The 24,516-nt window shown below is 39.1% G+C and overlaps 1 protein-coding gene and 1 long non-coding RNA gene across 2 annotated transcripts in view; both read right to left on the bottom strand.

Annotated features, from left to right (window-relative positions):
* The window catches only part of LOC145434923 (uncharacterized), a 310,059-nt gene that overhangs the window by 169,090 nt on the left and 116,453 nt on the right, over positions 1-24,516 (bottom strand). The gene's annotated exons all lie outside the window — the stretch shown is intronic.
* Positions 1,575-23,928, bottom strand: LOC145434903 (uncharacterized). The gene is made up of 3 exons (XM_080312135.1): positions 21,470-23,928; positions 15,155-19,690; positions 1,575-7,183 (listed from the first exon to the last, which is right to left on the bottom strand). The coding sequence occupies exons 2-3, from the start codon at positions 15,291-15,293 to the stop codon at positions 5,418-5,420; spliced, it is 1,905 nt and encodes a 634-aa protein (XP_080168261.1). The 5' UTR covers positions 15,294-19,690; positions 21,470-23,928; the 3' UTR covers positions 1,575-5,417.

Raw genomic sequence — 24,516 nt, 5'->3', positions numbered from 1 at the left:
TGTGTAATGATTTTGCGATCCGTTTTACATGCAAACCTAATGAAATCGATTGTCTCACTTAGCAGTTATTATCCGGTTAACCGGTTAGATAAATTCCAAAATATCCGGATATATCCGTTATCCGGATAGCGAAAATTATTGATATCCGAACTAACCCTAGTATGAACCCCTGGTTCAGGTTCGTGTTAACGCGAATCTTTTTGAAAGGTTATGTGTGAATGCGAACGTTTATCTATGACGTTACGTGCAAATTCCAACCTTACATATTTCAGTGAAGTGATATATTAATGTACAGCCACAGCTGAGGCCACATCATGCCACAATGCTGAAGTGCAAGCTGACATTTTAAAAGTAACCAAACGTATCAGCTGGAGCAATCAACTGATATAATGATCCCGGAAAATCACTTCGATCCGTCGTTTGCCAACAATTTCGACGACGTCTTGCAAGGGATTATACAAGCCGGACAATGTCTGACACTGACTATTGATATATTGATATTGAGCAAAGTGTAGAACGGGATTGTATACTTGCTTCCGATATTACTCCATTAACACGTTATGCAGTAGCCCACATCCCGATCGCATGGGTTTGGTTTTTATGATACAATAAACATATAAAATACACATGGATCCTGTACGCCTGTCAAATTTTTTACAGTAGACAGCGATGTATTCTTTATTTCAACTTCATTGATTGGTGGAATGAAGGCTCATTCGCTGGCTACCTACATGTAGCGCATTTCGCTCTTGATGTTGTGTGACTAAATAGTCTATTCCCAAAGGAAAGCTGGATATTTCGAGCAAACTATTGTATCAAATTATTTCGCGAATTAGCATAAATTATTGAGTATTTTTCAAAAATTTATGCAACTTTTCCAAAATTCTTCGCGCTGCATGTGATTTCAAGTTGCCAACTTTCTTAGTTATTTGGTAGCCTACTCTTCCCCAAGACAAAATACGCAAGATTTATCGAAATGGACATATCGGCGAGACATTTAAAGTTTTAGAACATGTAACATGCGAATCCCAGAAGTGTGCCAGAACGATCGGCAGCGAGAAAACCTGGGCAAAAAAGGACTTCCCGCTTACGCTGACCGAAAACTTCGTTATATATGCAAAATGCATATAGGTGTAATTTTCTATAGGCGCCTAAATGACTGGCGCCGAATGTTCCTGTCTTGGCAATCTGAACCTCAGAAGACAAATACCATTCCGCAGGAAAAAATTGTATGCCCGTAAAGAAATACCAATTTGAAATCGCGTGCGTCGTTAGTCTAGTACAGAGGTGGGCAACCTTTTCGGTGTCCACGGCCGCATTTCGAATACTTCGACGCCATACGGCCGCCAGCCGCCATGTGTGAGTTGACTAAAACAATATTATTTTTCCGTTTTGAATCCCGAAATACCTGTTCCCAAGTCAACGTTATTTGGGTTGATAAAGTCAGCCATGCCCATTGCCCTTGCTAATGCCGAAATTCACATTTCACGCAACTTTAGTGCAATCCACTAGCATAAAGACGGTATAATTGCTTAAATCGAAGAAATTTGGCCGCCCTCAGAATACATTTCAGCTTTGTTTAAAAACTTGATATCTACTAATCTTATCATATCTGTTAATATCAAACATATTTTGAAACGAATTTATTTAAGGAAAGTCTCTAACATTGTAATAATGTGACTTCCTTGATTTTGCATACGAGAAGACAAACTTGGAAAATTGGGAACCTCACGCGACACCATAAGTCTTAGTTGCGACTCTAGGTTTCCGTTCAGCAATCGAGTTCGGTACTCGTTTTTCAGGTATTTCATTTGCGAAAAGGCAGACTCGCACACGTATAAGTGCTTCCGAAAATAACAAGAGTTTCTCTAGCCAATTCTCGCAAACGTGGATATCCATGGGCCATTTTCCACGTGTCAATCAAATTTTCCTCGCACTTGAACTTTGTCACCAACTGCTCATCATTCTTCAATTCCAACAGCTCCATCTGAAGGTGTGGCGGAGCACTTTCCGTTTCCAACAGGTGTGGAAAGGCAACAAGTCGTAATGTATGTGAGATCTTTTGGAAATCTTTGAAACTATCTGCGAAATCCTGCAACACTGTATCAAAAACCCCCGAAAATAAAGTGATCGTAATCTTTTCTACCTTTATTTCGCAGCTGTTGATGAGAGACTCAAGTTGTGTAAATTGGAAAAAATCACGCTTCTGAATATGATTTTTAAGGAGACGACATTTGTCACGAAAATCCGATACTTTTTTGTACCGCATGGTGCATATCGTTGCTTCTTTTCCTTGCAGGCTTCGGTTTAAAATGTTAACATGCGACAGAAAATCCACAAGAAACGCCAAATATATGAGAAAGCTCTCATTTTGTAAGGGGCAGTCTTTATTTATTGTGGAATAATATTCCAGTATTTCTTTTCGCAACTGTAGAACACGACGAGATGTGTCTCCTTGGGACAACCAACGAACTGCGGCGTGGTAGAGAATGTCTTCTGCCGACGTTCCGCGCTCTTGCAGAAGTTCTTGAAATTGCCTATAATGAAGACCATTTGTACGAATGTACATTGTACAAGATGATGCGATTGACGTCTTTCAATGTGTCATTTAGGGCAACAGATTTGACACTAAGGGTTTCTTGGTGGATAATACAATGAAGGTTTGTGAGCTGCTTATCATCGTACTTTTTCGACACAAATTCTGAAAATCTTGTCACAAAGCCATTTGTGTTACTTAGCATTGCAGGCGCTCCATCTGTACAAATACCACGAAGATTTTATTCACATTTCAGCTTCAATTCCCAGTATCATACTTTGAATTTTAATTGGTATCAGTTCTCTTGTCTGGAGAACATACATGTTGAATTATAAAAGCAAGTGTTGTTTGTTTGTGATATTCATGGTGTTTGTCGACTACTATAGGCATTTACACCAGGTCGATATTCTTCATTTATATTCCGTAACTGCCGACTTGTAGCGATGTCCACTTCCATGATTTTTATAAGACACCGCTTGCACGGATGAGATGGCGATAAGGAGCCTAGATAAACCTCCAACACTTATGGTAGTAATTCTGGAGTCGACCTCGGTAGGACTCAACCCGCAGCTGATTGGTGTTGCAGCCGTGGATTATACCACTACCCTATCACACCACCTCTAAAAGCAAGTGTAGTAATGCCTTTAATTTCCAGAAATAAAGCTACACAATATGGCATTTTCACGATCCACCATATTTTTTATTGAAGTTTACTAATCGCGCAAAGTGTTTACATCGTATCCGATACAACTTCTCCGTATTGCTCTTCAACTAAACGACGGGCCATATAATATGGGGGATGAATGAATGCAAACGAATTACGATCGTTTTCACAATTACTTACTTACTTGAGTAGATTTAAAGTCAGTCAATTCTACTTCTTCTTCAAGTAGATTTAGGTTGCTCAGGGAATGCACTAGTTGATCATAACTTGATTATTAAATGATTCGAGTTAAGTATACCCGGCGTTATGGTAACGGTTATTATGACAGCAACAAACTTTTCAGTACCATTGTTATTAACATATTGAGTTGTACAACTATGCGTGTCTGAAATGTTCTTGATTGGAATATTATTCCACCTTGATACAAATCACTTTGCGTATCGCGGATATCACAAAATATTTTGCAAATGTAATTGTTTCCAGTAACCAAGACTAAAGATGAAACAACAATTTCGTTTGCTGATTAACAACCGGTGCAATACTTTATTGTCGGAATCTGCGACATCGAATTGAAACATATGAACATTACACAGTATACGAATATATCACTTCGGACTCCGTGGTAAAATCTGATCACACTCTCTGTCGAATGCGTGAAATGTGAAACATTACGAGGTTCCACTTTAAGACTTCGATCAGCAGAGAAGCAATTTTGAATATCTTTACTGGATGGAACCTATGTAACCGACCTTGGTTAATTCAAAACTCATAACAACAGTTGGAGTCGGAGCTGGAGCCGGAGCTCATTCACGATAGTAGAGAGTTTCGGAGCTGGAGCTGGAGCAATTTAACATTTGTGCCTGCTCCAAAGCCCTGGTGCTAACCTGATTGGTGTAAGATTGTATGCAGATTTCCAATGGCGAATTAAACGCAGACTGTACTCCCTTGGCGTGCGGATCGAATGCGGCCCGCAGAAAAATATTTTTCGGTCCACCATAACAGGAGTAACAGGGTAATTTATAGTATTATTCACGGATTTCAAAATATGCTGATTACCATAGGCTATATTAAAATCCTACTTCGTAATCGTTGCACCAGTCAACTCACGGATTGGCCGTAAATTCAGGATACTACCAACCTAAGAGCTTTAGTTCTTTCATTGACAACTTACAACTGTAATGCGTTTACATTTATTATTGAGTAACTCTATTTTGATTCTTTATCAACAATATATTCAGAATATATAAACAAACATAAACATATAAATATATGCACACTACGTACTCTACCTCGTCCACATACTGTAAAGTGCGATATTAAAATTCGCTCTTGCATAAGTGCATTATCATCCCTTAGCTACATGGCCTACTATATGGAAGCGGATTTGTGGGCTCAGAGAAACGAAAATGTTTATTTAAATTGATGCTTTGAATGTCAGTCAGTGCTAAGTGCTAACAGTCAATCTTGTTCTTCACACCTTTACACTGCATGGTATTTGCGTATACTATCAATCCGCATCACTGAAAGGAGCTTATGCCAATTCTGTTTTGAAACAAAACCACCTTGCACTTGGAGCTTGATGATGAGTCACGTACAGGAAATTTCGGAACATTCCATTCGTTCCGGCATTGCTATCTTCCTACTTTCAATCCACTGCGGAATGAATAGGGTTGCATATAAAACAAAAATCAATTTAAAACAAACATGTTTAAAACAAGGGCTTATAATTCAAAACATTTTTTTCCAAGCGATGGCCTGACGAATACTCAATTGTGATGTCTTAGTGGAATGACATTAACAATTGAAAGTATAGGGTAAATATAGCTCCTTTGACGAAATATCTGTTCTATTAATGTTGAACCGACGATTTTGAGGGTTCCAACAATCCCATATCCATATTACTTCGGCTATATCTGGTTGCAATTGTCTGTAGGCTCATACAACATGTTTGTGGCAAGTATTTTGAGAATTATGTCATAATGTTACAACTTAGAAACAAACATTATTTTACAAAGCCTCATGCTTTAAACAAAGTGTTTTAAAACAACTATGTCTTAAATGCAACACTTGGTATGAACGGAATAAGGAGATATCCATTATCGTTTATGATTCCCTTTACCGTTGATATAGGCATACATGTATACAATATCCATGGCACAACTGTTTCAAGTGTCATTATCATTGTCCTCGAAAGTACCCTGAATGGTAGCTTTATCCTCATTGCCCCAATAAGTCCAGGGTTTCGAGGAATTCCGGCGTCACGAAGAATTGACGAAGGTCTCGTGGCAGATGAGCGTTGTCGCGTTCATGCCATAAAGCCCGGTGCAACAAGCACGTCATCCCCGGGTAAATACCGTTGAAGAACTTCAAGAGATCTGAATCCGAGTCAAAGAATTTCACATCAGGTTCCATGTAGTCGTAATGTATGTTTCTGATACATCGTAAAAATGTCGTCATATCTGATGAAATGTATTCCTCCTGGCCTTCCTTTTCATCAATATCCGTTAACATCCGGTTAAGAGCTGTCGGCCTCATTCGTCGTGAATTACGACGCTTCAAAAATTCTTTCAGAGTTTTCACCCAAGACAGATCTGGATATATTTCTTCCCGAGCCTTCCTGAACCTATGTAGTATTGTTTTCAAAACATTCATTTCATCGTGCGAGCCGCCAAAACGATTATCCGGTGCATCTCTAGTTCCATCGGATTTCACCACAGATTCTTCTGCGGTTTTCCCCGCATTCGTTTCAGGCCTCTTAGACGTATTACCTGCATTGGCATTTCCCCGCAATTCTATTCCTTCTACCATCCGAACTCTATACAAGTAGCCATCCATTCGAGTGATGAAAGACATCGCTTTGTGCTCATCCCAAAAGAAGGGGTGTTTCAATATATCTACTGTTTGTGGCTTATCCATGTCCATATGTATCATAAGGTATGCACCCAAGTACGCATCGCAGTCTCCCGTGAAACATCCACACGCCAGGAACCTAAGTCTACTTATCCAGGATTCCGGTAAAGCTCCGTCATGTTTCATGGAATTCACATCCGATATCGATTCGCAATCATCACCCGAACCCAAGCTTGAGGGTTTTTCATCTTCTTCCATATCAGCTTTCGAATTCCCTTTAAAACATTTGTAAAACATTTTGGCAGTCATTCTTATTTCCTTATCGATCTTTGATTCCATGTCATCTCCCTTGTGACACCGTTGCATTTCATCATATTCCGCAATCTTCAAACGTTTCCCATCACGCCACACGAGCATATTGTCGAGTGTCATGTTTCCGTGTATAATGGACTTACTGTGCATATCGTTCAAACCTAGAAGAATATGCTTGAAACAAATTTTAACGTTCTCATGATTAATGCGAAACTTTCCCCCTTTGTCAATAAACACATCTAGCGTGCCGAGAGAGCAGCCCTCCGTTGCTATCCAGATGTCCCTTCCTGCCTTAATTTCTGAGGCAGCGAGGTATTTTGTGGTATATTGCCCGCCCGCCAATATTGCTAAATTAATTTGATCATGTATTCTTTTGGTTCTTTCGGTTTCTGACTCATCTTCTCCTGGAAGAAATCTTTTCACTGCAATCCTCGTACAATCTTCGAAATCCTCCTCTCCGTCACATGAGAATCCGAAATGGATATGCCTTCTACTATTATTCTTGCTTTCGCGATTCGTATTAGTCATCCTCGAAAGATCTATTACAAGCTTTACATCTTCGAGTCCGTGCGCCCTGTAGATACCGACGAAACCATGCTCTTCTGTTGTTTTATATAAAGCTAAAATTCGGATACAGTCCACTGCAGGTGAGGACCTGGTAGTATTAAAACAAGTTGTTTTACGATGCAAGATAGTCTCTTGATCGCGAATTCGATTTCCAAAATTGTCATACAATAACACGTAATATAAAATGCAATTGTCGTCCTTATCCCACTCCCAGGATTCGTTGATCCGTCGTCCTTTTGCCTTTGGTAAAATACCTGCAGCAAGAAAGTTATTTCCTAGATCACTGACTCTCAAACTTTATTAGACATGCCACCTTGTAGATAGATGCAAAAACATGCTGAAAAGAGCGACCAGAATGTTTGCAATTTCCACGCATCGTTTATAGACGGTTATGGGTGATGAGAGAATTACGACATACGAGATTCAGATTATACGCAGAGCAAGAATTAAGAGCTGGAGGTAAATCTCTCCCAGCGCTAAAACATTTCCACAGGTATATTTCGCCAAAAATAACCGTGCGTGTCTAATACAATGGTTCTCAACAGGGGGTTCGCGAATTGGTTGATGATCTAATTAGTATTTTTTTTATATCACGAAGCATTTTCGTTTATCTGGTAAAACTTTAGGACGCACATAAACAGAATTGCCATCTGAGATGATATATTCCACCTCTGTGAAAACTCATTTTCATCGACAAATTGCCAATAGCCTACTGATACAGACACATTGCTATTTAGAGATGTTTTGTTGGGATTTAGCGAAAATTTGTAAGCAGAACCCCGTTTTCTCCTTTGATATACAAAACGGCTGTTCAAGAATAACTTCAAAACGAGCTGTTACATAGAAATTGTAACGTACTTTTGATCGTAGCCTAGTTACGATAGTACGTTATATTTGGCTCGATTAGAGACTTGGCTGTATCAACTTAGACTGATCGAGTAGCTTGCTAACTCGATTCCAACCACTACCTAGTTTCTATGCGTCCTATTATCCGAGCCTACCCCTGAGACACGGTCAAAGTAATTCAAGCAATTACAGAAATAGGATCACAAATTTATCAAATGAAAGTCCACGTCAACTTCAAGGCAGCGGTTACAAATCGGTTAACAACAGTTAACTCTCTAGGCTAAACTGATAATCTAAATGAATAACGACAATTACCTCAATGATGCACCAAACAATACAATAATCGAATCCCTTAGGCCTATACCCCTAATTTTGACTAATTTGAATCACTGACCAAAACTTATCACCAGCACCAAGCCTCAAACTATAGAAATTAAACATGGAACGGCAACGACCGATTTTGCAGCTTCGTTCCGCTTCGACGAGGCTGGAGTGGAGAGTTGTTTTGCGTAAGCGACTGTAAGATTTCTGACAATCCAAAAGCTGTCTTCCCGAGCGCAGAAATTATTGAATCTGGTCTTGATCGAAAGCTACTGTTGCACTGATTCCGAAAATATAAATTAAAATAATGATCAGGCACTGATCCACCTAGAATCCGTCCTCTAAGTCTGAAATAACGGCATTGTTCGAACAATCGGATAGTCGCAACGGGTCATTGTTGTGGTCATTGTGTTGCGGTTACCCGATTGTTCTGAACAATGCCGATATTTCAGACTTGGAGGACAGATTCTAGGTGGATCAGTGCCTGTTCATTATTTTAATTTATATTTTCGGAATCGGTGCAACAGTAGCTTTCGATCAAGACCAGATTCAATAATTTCTGCGCTCGGGAAGACAGCTTTTGGATTGTCAGAAATCCTACAGTCGCTTACGCAAAACAACTCTCCACTCCAGCCTCGGCGAAGCGGAACGAAGCTGCAAAATCGGTCGTTGCCGTTCCATGTTTAATTTCTATACTCAAACTGAATAACAAAGCACGCGGGTACGGATGACCGCTAAAGTCACTATTGAGCTCCAAGGCTCACGGACACTGAACATTTCTCGTGTTACAGAAATGACTGGGCTGGTTGGTGCCAGAGTTGGATCAATTGTAATTTATAATTATAATTGAATGTAATTAATTGAAGCATTTTTATTTTGTGTAATTGTAATTGTAATTATAATTAGACATAAATTTTGCTCAATTACAATTTCAATTACATTAAATTGCTATTGAGACCTGACAAGCATTACGTAAAATAAGTGACTTATAACGCATTCTCTTTAAATGTCGACAAGGAATTTGGTGGATCCATTCGCGGAAGCCCTTGACTGCGTCCTTGCGGGCGAAGTTTTTTTATTATTTTTACCGCTATGCTGGCCTCGGCTGCCATTGTATACAATTTTTAGATTATTAACCAATGGATAGATTCGCAACACGTGACTCACGATTGAATACGCCGAGAAGCGAACTGCTGAGCCGGCTAAAAGCAGCAGAATTGATTGTCCCATAGCTGGCGATCCAAGCGTCGAAATTTGATATGTATGGTCCTAATCGAAAGCTAGTGTCGCACTGATTCCGCCATAAAAGTATATTTCCAGGCAATGGTACCATCCCAAAATAGTCGTGAAAGTCTGGGAATCGGCATTGTTCTGAACAATCGCTGGGCGTAATTGGTAATTGTTGTGGTCATGTTGCTGCAGCGCTCTCACTTTTCGGAACAGTCGGCCTTAAACGGCTATTTTGGAGGAGTTACATTGCTCTGACGAGATTTTATTTTGTATTTTCGGAATTAGTACATCAATAGCTTACGATAAAGACCAGATGCATGAAATTTGGACGCATGGATCGCCAGCTCTAGGACTACAAAGTTTGCTGCTTTTAGCCGGCTCTGCAGTACGTTTGTCGGTGCATTCATCCGTGACTCACATCTTGCGCATCTATCCATGGGTTGGCAATCTACAATACGATTTCAGATCACGATGCTGCATCGTTACTTCGTCTGGCTAACTAACCAGACCACTGGATATTATATAACGTCTTATCTGACAAAGCACGGTTTTGTTTTTACTCCTCATCCTAATTCCTACGTCCCTCGATAAAAATGATAATATTTCTTTAATTATATACTATATACGCAAATCCAACACGTGCATATATTATAATACTTTTTCAACGACATACTGCACCCTATCCTTAATCCTAACCTATAAGAAATTAGGTAAATAACATTTTACATTTTCAATTACGTGAGCCATAATTACCGAGCATACAAAACACGCTTATATTACGTCACAATGACATCTTACATAGCATACTATGTTCGCACATAAACGCATTTATTACTACACAATCTGAACTAGACTTGAATTGTTGTTAAATACGACGCTACGGTTGTCAAGGAGCGCGGTTGAATTTATGATTATTCAATTACATGTTCAACAGCAGCAATTGTAATTGTAATTGTAATGTAATTGAAGCATGCAAGGAGTACTTGTAATTGTAATTGTAATTTGATATTTTTAGCACGGAGTAATTGTAATTGTAATGTAATTGAAACATGCATGAAAGTAACTGTAATTGTAATTGTAATTGAACTGAAATAATGTAATTGATCCAACTCTGGTTGGTGCCATACTATTTGCGATCATACCTCTTCCATATCATCCGCGTAAGCCAGTGGATCCCAAACTGTGGTACGCGTACCACTAGTGATACGCGAAGGTCTTCCAGGTGGTACGCGAGTAGATTCTGTTTTTTTTTTCGACCGAACGGAGTTAGTTCAGATAGGGTTGATTTTGAATTTTTTCAAGTTTTTTTGACTAATGGTGAAAAAACAATTCATTGCATTCCATCAACCCTGGCTTATAATGCCTAGTTTAATAGAATTTGGTATTAATAGGGTGAATTTTTGGCACTTCTTCGATGGCAGTCAGAGATCGAAAAGTGTTCACCATGATCACCAATGAATGTTTTCCATGAACACGAATAAAAATTTATAAACGTCAAAATACATTGTTTTTGCGTTTGGAGAGGGTTTGGGTAAAAGTTGGGTTTTGGGTATCCCAAGATTAGCGGTGAAGTATTAGGGTGGGGGATATTGGGGTTAGGGACGGGGGATATTAGGGTTGGGGTTAGGGGGATATTAGGGTTGCTGTCATGATTCTAAACAATGTTAAACGTGATACATTTTCAACTCTCTTTAAACCTGTATACACGTTCTGCTATTAAGACACTGAAACAGTGGTTCTCAAACTTTTTCGGCACGCCCCCTTTCATGATAATGAATAATTTCGCGCCCCCTATCATGATATCAAAACATATTAAAAACTGCAACCAGAATGCTAAAAATCCCAACAGATAGTTTGATGGCATGGTAGGAGATGGTTGTTGATGGGAGAATTCTGAAATATCAAAGTCGGACAATACACAGTGCAATAACTATGAGAGGGGAGTATTTTCTCATTTACCAACGGTTTCGCGCTCCTTTCAAATGCTGTCACGTCCTCCGGTTCGAGAGCCACTGAGCTGGGGGTATTTCTTCATTTAACCTCGGTTTTGCGCTCTTACAAATGCTTTCACGCCTCTGGGTTCGAGAACCACAGTACTGAAATGTCTTTGAGATGGTAGGACTACAAAGCTAATTATCTTGGTCGCTGCCTTTTGAGCAATGTGCAGCTTAAATATCCTTAATATTGAGCGAAGCTTGCAGTTTTTCTAAAATTCGCCTTTACTTGACCAAGTGTCTGTCTTCATGTTTTTGTCATAGGACCTACTTTAATTAAAATCCAAAATCTTGGCGACGTGCTCGGCACAAACTAAAAGGTTTACCTCGGACTGCAGTATACAAATATTCAGTGCTCTAACCTTCTTTGTATTTCAGCTTCATTTTTTGACATGCCCATTCATTCATTATGGGTGATGATAGATATGATGATTCATACAGTAATCGCGAGCACTGATTCATCTGCTTTACGAATTAGGGATTTGGAAACGTATCACGTAACAATTTGAAACACGGACCGTATAATGCGTAATGTGACAATGACAGCAAAAAAAGGTTTGGACTAAACTATATTGTAAGAATGATTTCTTGTGACATTAATTGCTACCCATACTTTGCTACATAGACTTTATTTTGAGTCTGGATTACGCACGCGAGGTAGCCTACGTAGACAGCGTAATCGTGTCGTATTAATTACAGGCTTCAAAGTAAACGAATTTCCTGTCTAGTTGAGCTCCAAACATCAACATTCAAAAGGCAGGTTTTATGTTTTGAATTTCAAGCATCCTTTCGCGGGCTGCACAGAATAGCTCCGCGGGCCGCATTTGGCCCGTGGGCCGCACTTTGCCCAGGTTTGGCCTATTGGTTCCTTATCGTGAATGAAGCGGTCAATCGAAACAAGGTTGATAATTGACATGGTGTCATAGTCAACGTACCGCAATATCCTAACTGAAGCAAGACTGCTTGGGTATCTTATATCAAGAAGCGCATGATGAAAAATTATGATGTAAGCAACATTGTCACAATGAAGCGGCACGGTGTGTCTCCGGCCGTGTACGCACAATTTCAGTGTTGTCAGCCAACAACTGCTGTTATTGAACGTTCTTCCTTCATTCTTGACAAGCTACTTAGTAAGGACAGACACTTTCTACCCCAGAGTGTAGGAAAGTATCTTTTGTTGTACTACAACAAGTTTATATTACCTCTACCAGAATACGTGGTGGAACTACTGGGATTCTTCATAGGGCCAGATATCATTAAAATAAAGTTTTATCATGTAAATATTTGTCATTTTTTAACTTAAAAACGCTTTTTCAGGCCAAACAACTTCGTAAGGACAAACACTCCAAACCAGAAATGAATATAAGTAGTACAATTTTAACATCATGTGCGAAAACACCTTATTTGCATAACACGTGAGGTCAAAATTTGGTCAAAATTAAGTTGTTGTTTTTAGGTCAAAAATGTCAAAATTTTGATTTTTAGGTTAAAATCCTCCATTTTCTAAGTCAGAAAAAAAAATCGCCATAGCTATTACACCCACATAGGTCAAGTACGTGATAATGACGTCATAAATGGTGGAAACATTTGTGATCGCCTTCGGCGCGCGTAACTTATATCTGTGGTACGCGAGCACTGTATAAAACCTCGAAGTGGTACGTGGGTGGGAAAAGGTTGGGAAACGCTGGCGTAAGCGGTGTCATATAAAAAGCCTAGAAGTGGACCGTGCTACATGTCGGTAGTTACTGAATCCAAAATAACGAATATCGGTCTGGGGTAATGACCATTGTAGTCGACAAACACCATCGCTGCAACCGTTTAGCGTTATTATTACATTCGCCACCAGCTATCTTTGTAAAAAATAATATATTTTCGGCACTCGTTCACGTCAAATTGACGGTGTGGATTTTCAAGACGTGGCCTTATATATCAAGACTATATTTCGCTTCAAAATAATAACATTATTCTCAATTTACGCATAAATAGTCCGATGTTTTTTTTTAAGAGAGGTTATTTTGTTGATGTTTATCACTAACCTACACTTAGAATTTTCACAAGACAGATATGACAGTTGCACGATAATAGAACTAACTTTGAACTAAAACTTGGGCGTCCGCGGGGGTCCGAGGCGGTTCTAAGGGGTCCGCAAACACGAAAGGTTGAGATCCACTGGTCTAAACCCTTCTATTACCCTACTTGAACTTAGGTCAAACGTAACTCTGACCATAAACTAAATCAAAAATGCTACACGCATTCGCCAGTCACATTCAGATACATATTCTACTCGGTGCACTGTGCGGTATTAGATAAAAATCTAGCATCGGTGCAGCGAGGGTACAACTCAAATGACGCAATTATAATATTTATATATTAATACGATTAGGAATATTGCCGTTGGTAAAAGTTGGGAGTTTCAGCGCAAAAACTCATTCCTAGTGCAAGAAACATCAATTTTCTCTCTTTATCTCCCTATGGATGGTTATACAGCCCATCCTCCCTATGAGGGCGCACATCCCAGTTTGAGAACCATAGTCTTAGATGGCGAGAATGGCCGACAAGGATTCGGAACTATACGTTCGAAAAACACTCGATAGTTGCATATACTACTATAGTTAAAAGGTAGATCTGAATTTCGGCGAGGGTGTCCAGGCGTAGGGACGGATGGTTCGTAGGTTGTGAACATTTTGATTTTTCAAACTACAATTTTCGAACAAGGCTTACGGCATTTTTGCTGAAGCTTCATAATCATGGTAATTTTAATGATGGTCTTTTATACCCAGAGTTTTCATACCGGGGTACACGGGAGAATTTTCGAAGTCATGCGAGCAAAGTCAATTTTCTGGCACTGTGACAATTTCCTACAACACCGACTTTACAAATTATGCGACAATCGAGAATAAAGTTTAAACTCATCAACTACACCGTTAATTGCGGCTCGGTACCAACCGAACTCTTGCATTGTCGTGTAACGTTACTCGCCTCGTCTACATTACCATCTTATCCGCGTAGAAGTGGGTCTTGCTACAAGTCGGCAGCAACGAATAAAAATTAAGAATATTGGCCACGTGTAGATGACCATAGTAGTCGAAAAATACCATGCATACCACGAACAATCTCAATTATCGTGCAACCGCTATCTGTATAGTGCTAATATTACATGCAGGATAGGGATGAAGAGCAAAATTGATCCTTGAACATAACATCATACTGTCTATGTATAAATTGGCAAAGATTTCCGTAGAGAATTCTGCAGCTGCATTTTTGAAATAGGCTACGCGTTTGTGTCTTGAAAATCCACGCCATCGATTTGATATGTAAAGGTGCAGAAAACCCATTTCCACGAAGATGGGTGGTAGCGAATGTAATAATTGCCCACAACGCTTCAGAATACAATATTGGCTATGTTAAATATGTCACCAAAATTGAGAAGCAGAATATATATCGTCCAGGCTAGTAATTTCTAACTAGCAAGTCATCTTGTAGTTATTCAGGAAAAGCGGTTATGTATATCACACGGGAAAATGAATTTTTGCAATCTCTTTTGAAAACTTTAACGAAAGATCTCTAAACAGCATTATGTTCGTGTCACTATAGGCCATTAAAACGAGTTTGCTCAGTATAGAATATTCATCTGTTTATGTGAGTCTTGAAGCAAAACGTTTTTTTTTGTTTTCTTTAATTAAAAAATACAAACTAGGTTGTCAACCATGGGTCGCGGGTCCCTGAAAATGCTTCGCAGACCCCTGTCCCAAGGGGTACGCCATACCAGCAGATAATTTGTAAGGTGCACGCAGTGGGAAAAGTTTGAGAAACCCAGGTCTTAATAGCTCTCACCTAATTCTTCCAGACAATCATCAATCTCATCACATCTGCCGAACATATTGTTCTCCGGTTCTTTAATTGGGCATTCATCACCCCCTTTGTTGCACACGCATAATGTGATGTATTCCTCGTTGCTCTTCAATAAACCCATTTGTCGTGATTACAACACCACAATACAGTGATAATCGATCAATGAAGTTTTTAGGTTCCTTAGCTTGGCGTATATGGCAGGCTAAACCTGGGAAAACACGGCTGTATCAGTCAAATAGTTACATTTAGTTAGTATCATGTTATAGTACCAAGTCACACGTTTATTTTCAAAGTAAACTGAGTAGCCTACATATTTGCGCAGTAACTTGAAAATATCGACCGACAATATCGTTTTATGGATTCAAATATGACATTACAAACAACAAACAGTGATTGGCAACCGTTACCAGCCCGTGAAGCACTTATGCCAGTGGTTCTCAACCTTTTTGTCTTCGCGGACCCCTTTTGTACTGTCACGGACCCCGCATACTTACACACACTAAGTGATTATAGCTAAATTATCGTGCAGCCGCGACCTGTCTAGTGCAAATAGTAACTGAAAGCTCGTGATAAACAAGAACAAAATGACTTTTCCTGATAATAACATCATTCTTTATGTAAAACTTGGGAAGCCTTTCATAATTTAAAATCGAATTCTGTATAGCAGCATTTCTTGAAATAGCGCTCGTAATCTGAAAATTCGTCTCGTGGATTTGATATGAACGAGTGCCAAAAATCATTTCCACAGAGATAGGTGGTGGTGAACGTAATAATAATGCGTAATATTTTCGACGACATCTTTGGTATGATCGCAACATATAGGGCTTTATGGCAGCAAAATTGAGAAATATATTTCTAATTAACGTCCAGCCTATAGCCATTTCTATCTAACAGCTCGTCTTGAAGTTTTTCTGGACTAGCGGTTATGTATATCACACGAGATATGGATTTTGGAAACAAATTATTTCCAAAACGCCAACAAAACATCTCCAAACAGCAACATTCTTGCATCAGTAGGCTGTTGTCAATTCGGCAATTATGATAAATTGAGTTTGTACAGTAGAATATTTCATTTCAAACGGCCATTCTGTTAATGTGAGTACTGCAATTTCAGGACTCATGAAGCAAAACTACGTCTTGATTTTTCTAATTATAAAAAAAAGCTTACAAACCATATTTCTAATTTAGAGGTTTCGCGGACCCCCTGAAAATGCTTCGCGGACCCGGTTGAGGACCACTGACTTACGCTAATCTGCAAGCATACGCAGAACCCCAAATTATCGCTGTCATAAATGTAATACATCACGATGGATTATTGTTGCACAACATCAACTGTACATCGACAAAGTGTTAAAAGAATAAAATCACCAAAATATGAATTCCAAACAAAACAACAGCATTATAATGAATATTTATTGTAAATCAGTGTGACTTCCGGTGTTGTCTCTCCGATACGAGGCATCGTATTGTTCGGTTGAAACCTAACAGAATGATGCCAATTCAATAATTAAAAATTAGCTTATAAGAATAGGAGATAAAATTGGCATTTCCGGACGGTTTTTCGATTTCGAACCTCAATCTTCCTGGCCCACGCCATTGCACGCGAAGTACCACCACTCACAATTCCAGTACTGTTTAGGCAGGGTTGCCAGACATCTTTTAAGAGAAAGAGCCGAAAAACGCCGAATAGGGCCAAATTGTTCAATAACGTTGATGACGTTGCAACATTACCTATATAGACCTTTTGTCAAGCACCTGGAATTCCAGTATTATACCTACCTACAACTAAATCGGATCCAACTACAATAACTGAAATTATTTCAAGCCTTTTCCAGCTGAATATAAAATCGTAAAATAAAACTTTTTGTGCTATAAATTTTAGGAATTTTCATTAAAAATTTAGAACATTTTCTTTACATTTGAAACTTATCCAACTTATATACTTAATTATCAGGTTTTTCACCGGTTATGTTAAAGCTTTTTTCTTTGAAATTTTTATCAATCATTAGGTACTATAAGGGTACTCTTTTTCAAACTTTTTCTGCTACTTAGCTTTTAGCCATGTTAAATGCTTTTTTAGTCCACCTGTTCACAAATCTGTATTTCCAATTTCAACACAGTCTACATTCTACAACAAAAATTCCAAATATTCATCTTCTACATACAGTGTTTTCACTCGAATATTTGGGATTAGCATAAACATTGTCAGCTCATTTTGCGAGATACATTTATTTGAATAGCTTTTGATGAGTTTGATAGTATGTCGTAACTGCTTCCAAAAAGAGTCAAATATTGAAAATGACGGGCCAAGGGGCCAAATTAATTTTTTGGGCCCAACTGCCTCTAAAAAGGGTCAATCTGGCAACCCTGTGTTTAGGCCGAATCGCCTGACAGAGAATCAGACACAATGTCTACTCTAGTGTTTGTAAATATTACGTCACGCACACAAAATATTTCCTAAATTTCGAAATTGATTGACACATTTACGTTCTGAAATTTACTGCAAATAAAAGCCAGTCGCAAAGTTTTAGCGAACGACTTGACAATATAAACATATTAATTCGTTTAATATAATTAGTTGTAATAATATCATAATCGATTACTATGCCGATATCCTCCAAAATACACTAGGCCTTCACACGATCATACAATGCGACCAGAATTACGAATACTTAAGAAAACGTAAACTGAAGGGTAGATCCTAATTGTTTGTATTACTTGCAGTCAATAAAATCCAAGGTTTCCAGTAATTGAGGCGTCACGAAGAACTGATTAAGGTCACGCGGCAACCACCGTTCATCACGGTGCTCCCATAAGGATCTATGTAGCAAGCAAAGCATCCATGGGTATACTTTGGAGCACACATTTATTACATCACTATCCGAACTGAAGAATTTCACTGGCTTATTCTCGTTGTAGTGCCCATGTGTATTTCTGATCTACCGGAGAAATGAAGTTAGATCTGATTCGTCATAACTCGTCATTTTATCGGCCTTGACTTCAATATATTGAGAAATCGTTTTTAAAGGCCCCCTTTTTACGGGAGTGTTGCAATGTTTAGTTAAAAACACTCGTAATTTCTCTTTCCAATTTATGACATTTGAATGGTTCAGAATTTTGCATGCGCTTTTAAACGTACTAGTGACTTTATTCATGACTTCCATTTCTTTCCTATCTTGCCAAATACATGGGACCAGCTCAGTATCATTGCAATTTGGCATTGGCGTATCATCATTTCTTTTGACTAATATCGAATTGACTCCTTTGCTCTCATCATTCGATCGATTCCCAGTCGCGCCTTTATCTTTGTCATTGGATGATCTTTTTGGTGATTTACATCTATGAAGGTAGCTCTCCATGCGAGTGATGAATGACATCATTTTGTGTTCATCCCAAAAATATGGATGTTTCAATACTTCTGAAGTGCATGGCCCATCAAAATACATGTGCAGGATAAGGTACGCGCCCAAGTATGTGTCACAATCTCCAGGTACCAAGTGCTTCGTCGCCATATCATCGAGTAGACGCAACCATTCATTTGAAACCGTCCCCGATTGACTGGGTCCAATGTACTTGTCGAAGACTGGTACTGTGTCACATTTCGAATTCATTTTCAAACATTTGTAAAACATTTTAGCGGTAGCCTGCAAGTCTCCCCTTATCCCGGTTTTCAGTTCATTGTCTGCAACTTGTTTCATTTCGTCATATTCTGCTATCTTCAATCGTTTGCCATCTGACCACATGAGAATATTTTCAAGTATCATGTCTCCATGTATTATGTTCTGATCATGCATATGCTTCAAACCTAAAAGAATTTGTTTGAAGCAAATTTAAATGTTGTCGCCTGTGAGATAATAATATTTTTTATCAATGAACACATCCAGCGTTCCAAGGATGGAACCCTTTATTGCTATCCAGGTAGACTTTTTTCTTTGTTTGTCAATTTTGGTGGATGCGAGATACTTCACGGAGTATTTTCCTCTAACCAGTATAGCCAATTTAATCTGCTCCTTTATCTCTGCCTCTGGCTTATCGTTGTCAAAACGTGTCACCGCGATCCTCGTGTTATCGTCGATGTCTCCGTTGCTGTCGTATGAGAATCCAAAAAAGACCGGCGTCTTTCTCATTGTACTAGTCTCTATTTTCGTTGCAGGATCTACGGTTTTCCGATTCATATTTCTCATCCTAGAAAGATCTATTACAAGATCGACATCCGTGATACCGTACGCCTTGTAAATACCAACAAAGCCATGTTGGGTTTTGTTATCTCCTTCTTGTTGTGTGCTTACCGGGAATAAGGGTAAAGCTCTTAAATGTGCGAACTCTCGTGAAGTTGAAAACGTATGAGTATATTTTTATCGTTTGATACGATTATCTCCTGATCGTAAGCGCGATGTCTATCATCGTCGTATATCATAATATAATACATCTTGTAACTGCTGACTTTTTCCCATTCCCATACTTGCTCGTTTTTGCTGCGATTCCGTAACTTCCCTTTCGCATAATTCGCATCCAGGTCTAGAGCGGAAACAATTCGTCGTAAGCTGCATATAATAACAATTGAAGTAAAGTGTCATGTCTTCTACAAAGTGCTGACCACCATTCATAGCCAGAACCGAAATTGTCGTAGGATGACGTGATTAGGACTTCGACAATAATTATTTTCAAACAAATAAGATCCATATACGATAAATAGTAGCATAGTTAGCACTGATCAGCGGGTATGTAAAGCATCCAAACGGAATGTCCAATGGTTTCCTATGTGCAGTGGAGTGTGACGGACGGTGATTAAAAAAATTCGTTTGACAACAGCCAGTTGGGAATCTCTTAATTTTCCTTTATTGTATTCGATTATGTGGTTATGTGGACTGTTTCAGGATATATCTTGTGACAACATAAAGTATATATTTCGCTGTGCTACGCAGTATCTGTGAATTGCTCGCGTTATTATTCCTATAGCAAGGGTTGGCATCCTTTATCATGCAGAGAGCCATTCGAACCTACTTTCGATCTCGTCAAACCAACCGGGAGCCGCACACACTGTTTAATTTCTGAATGACGATCACCACATAATTACATTTTACTCGTTCCTAAGTATCCATACGAAATCACCGACTAAAACAGCGATCCTAAACATTTCGTAACGATCCTACATCCTGTCTGTGGATAGCGAGGCCACTCTGCTATAATGACAAGACAACATTCAAACTTCCACGATCCCCGCTAAAAGTGAAGCTGATGTTGTCGACGACGCTAATGCAGCATTTCATAGACAACAGTACCAAGATACTTCTTCTCTTTCGAAGTACTTTAAGTAGTTTTCCTCCACTTTCAGTTCTTTTGCAAGTACATCAATTTTTTGCTATGTTTCTACTTCGTAATACTTTGTGACCTACTTACGTCGGTATTTACAGTTTTTCGAGTGGATGCACAGTGGATATGGAGTGGCAGATGTATATCGTTGAATTTAATGTTTGTGATGAATTGCGTGGTTTCGTTCACAACCCATTGTCGCCTATGTGACATGTTTCATTAAACTAAATAGGACTAAACAAAACGTATGGAATTACCGTTTAGCAATTTCGCACATTACTATCGTACCGTAATCTAGCAGCACATGGCATGTCATAATCTGCTGAAGTGGTCTCTGAGTTTTTTAACCGCGAGACAATGTTTTAACAGGCCGCCTTTCTAAACGAAGGATATCAAATATAGTTTCCGCTTTTCAGAAATGGCAAATGTATTTCTAGTATATTCTAGAATTTGGATTGATATTTGTACTTCTTTTATTAATTCTTTCTATTAATTTGTGTTCTTTGGACTTGTGAAAGTGGAATTTGAATTTCAAACCAAGTGCAGTATTGCCTATATTTTCCAGCAACATAACTAACTAACTAACAACAATTTTACGATCCATCATATTTTCTATCAATATGTACTCATGCAAAACGGTACCACGGTATCCAATACAACTTACTCGTATTGCTTATTGCTCTTCGTCTAAACTACAGGATGGACTCTAAACATAATTACAAAAATCACTGCATATTTAGACCGAAGCAGTCGCGATGGTTTTCACACAATTTTGGCATAGTTTTAAGACGCTTGAAAAATCTTCTCTAGACAACCTGACGATTTAACACGCAGTCCCGTGAAAGTTGGATAAAAATCTTCTTTGAACGCCCATAATGCGCATAGGCTATATAAGACGACCTATTTTGTAATCTGCTGTATTGAACATAGTCCTCGTCATCTGTTTATGGGAACAAGTGTAACTAGTCATTGTCAAATGCTCACCCAAGTCCTTCAGATGCTTATCAATACTGCCAACGGAAGCAAAAGCATTATTTTCAGCTTTTTCATCCAGTTTTATTCCACAATTTTTGTTCTCATCCTGGCAAATGCACAATATGATGTCTTCATCCATATCTGTTCACCAACCAATGAGAGTAATAAAAATGGCGATCTTATAAAACTTTGGGCCTATGCTGAAACTGAATTTATGATTTCAAAGTAGGCTTATATTAAATCAAATAAATGTAGGGTTGCATTTAAAACAAAAATCAATTTATACGAAACATGTATAAAACATGGTCGATATTTTTATTTTCTATTATATTTTTTTCTAGCAATGATGTCACAAATATTTAATTGTGGCGTCACAATGGATTGCCACTGCAATTGAAAATATTGGTTTAATATGGCTCCGTCTATGAAACGGGCTTCCGAACAATGTCCTAAACAGACCGAAAATATGTCTTACCAGGATTACATCGTTATGCAAAATTTTTACGGTCATTATCGTCGGAACACCCGTTCCGTACCAATTATCCTTATTGACTTGCTATAACTGTCGAGCCTACGACGATTTTGAGTGTTCCAAACACTCGATGTGGTGCACGTCGACTTTATTAACCCTTTCGAGGTGGGCGTATCATATTTGATATGGCATGTCTCCGACACCGATTTCTCCATGTTGACACGCCCTAGACGTCGGGTACTACGTTTTTTGAAAAGCTGAGACTTTTTCGATGTATTTGGTACCTTACTCAAAAATTTTAGTTTATAAAAATAAACAAAAAATTAAAAATAAAATAAAATATGGTTATCACTTAAAACTTCCGGATATTTTCCGAGTGGGAAATATTGTCGGAAAATCTGTCAGAACATCAGAAGTCGACACGTACGGTTTTCTGTGTAAATTTTCACCGTTTCAAACATCAAAACGTTTTCTGGGGAGTTTTCTGAGGGGGATTTGTAAATTTTGGTCACGCTTCAGTGATTTTCAAGATCTAGGTCAAGTTCAAGTGCAAATTCAGTCGGCATAAGAGTCATAAACAGGTTTACTGTGCCTGCAAATGGTTGGATATGACAAAGAAAGCATATCGCGTTGTTTTATGCCATAAACCGGACTGTAGGGGCCGATTGAGTCTTGATCATGAACTTGACCTCGATGACCACTCACTGACCACGCCCATTTGTAAATTTTATATGTATTTTCCATTTTTCGATATCTGACGAACCGCGCGGTTTACAACCATGGTTGACGGCTTGTTGAAACCAGGCAACAGTGGCTACGCACTGAAGCATCACATTCCACTCTCGGACGCCATCCTGAGGGTCAGCCTTGAAAATTTAGAGAGAGAAAGATTTTTTTGGGGGGAAAGCTTGTTTATTTAAACTGATTAAAAAACCTCAGACATGTCATGGGGTGTCGATCAAGGGTGGAATCGGTAGAGGGCTATACTCCGCCCACTTTTAAACTGGAACGGCCCTGATTCAAGACCTGGTGGGGTCACGGTGAGAATTTGAAAAGTGAAGGTCAATTATGCAAAATATGGCCCCACCTCCTAAGGGGCATAGCGTCCTTTGGATTATACTACATGTTTTTCGTAAGTATTTACACAATTATTGCATAATTATACAACGTTTCCAAAGAAATGCTTAATTGTTTTTCTAAAAAGGCGTTGGTTTAAAACACTGAATAAATTCCAATATTGTTCTGTTTTTACGTATTTAGCATTTATAAAAACGTGTTAGCATCAATTGTTTTATTTTCTATTCCGCGTAACAAGACGATGAGAGCACCACTTCTGTCTGCGTTGAGAAATACTGTCGACATGATACTTTGCGCTTAATTAACACGCCCATATTTTCTTTTATTTTTTTCACAGACAGGACGATGTCGAAACCACCAAATACAATCTCTCAATCTGGCACCCCCCTCAGCCTATTAATGCCCGATGTAACGTATTATATATTGATATTTCTTGTTTCAGGCGGCATTCCTTGAATTCGTCATTGATCTAGATCAGTGGTTCTTAACCTTTCTTCCTCCAGCGCCCCCTTTCAAAAATTATCGTGCTCCAGCGCCCCCCAACCGCATATTGTAAGGAATGTAATAAAGAAAATGAGTATGAGGGAGGGCCGTAACAGCACTTCGTCATTCCCCCTAAAAATGATTGCCTTGCGCACCCATAGCGTGATAAACCAAACTTCCGAGGCCTTCGTCTCCAAGAACCCCGTAGCGTGATTTCGATGGTCAGCAAAGTTTGTGTGGCATGGTCGCCCTAGGTAACAAATCCTTCTATAATGCATGAATGAATAGGTGGTAATTACATATATAAGTCGCTATAAACTTTTTATCCTCTCAGCCCACGTAATCAGATTCACCAGCAGTAGCGCTGATTGAGCAGTTGTATGGGAAGATGGAGGGCACGTAATTGATAATTAAACATAAACGGGCGTGCCCGTAGGTAAAATTAATTCGTTACCAGGGCCGTAACAGCACTTCGTCAGCCCCCCCCAAAAACGTTGGTCTTAGCCCGCCCCCATCGGGTGATAAACCAAACTTCCGGGGGCTTCGCCCCCAGACCCCCTTTCGGCTATCCACTATTTGCTGATACTAGTCATCTACATTGGGTATCAATTTACTGAGCCAGGTATTCCCGCCTAGACGCGCTAAGCGCGAAAAATTTCAATAATTATTGATTGAGTTGGTAAATATGATCGGGAATTGCATGTATATTGATATCAAATTTTATCCTATCTCTGCTCACGTAAACAAATTTACCGGTAGAGCTGAGTGATTGAAAAGGTAGGACCCCTCAACCTCAATAATAATTATACATCTTCGGGCGTATACCCGTTGGCAGGAACGAAACGGCACTTCGTCAGGCCCCCCGAAAAAACTTGGGTCTTGGGCTCCCATAGGGTGATAAACCGACCGTCCCCATCACGTTGTTCGTTTTGACACGAAATCAGCTGTACTGTTTAGCGAGCCAGTGCGAAGTGCGAAAACTTTCGATAATTCATGATAAAATCGGTCAGTAAGATCGGGAATT

The sequence above is a fragment of the Botryllus schlosseri genome, chromosome 3 (genome assembly GCF_051294905.1).
Source record: "Botryllus schlosseri isolate E-star chromosome 3, Bs_hap1, whole genome shotgun sequence".
Taxonomy (NCBI): domain Eukaryota; kingdom Metazoa; phylum Chordata; class Ascidiacea; order Stolidobranchia; family Styelidae; genus Botryllus; species Botryllus schlosseri.
Note: the sequence above shows the minus strand (reverse complement) of the source record. Positions and strands in the feature narration are given on the sequence as shown.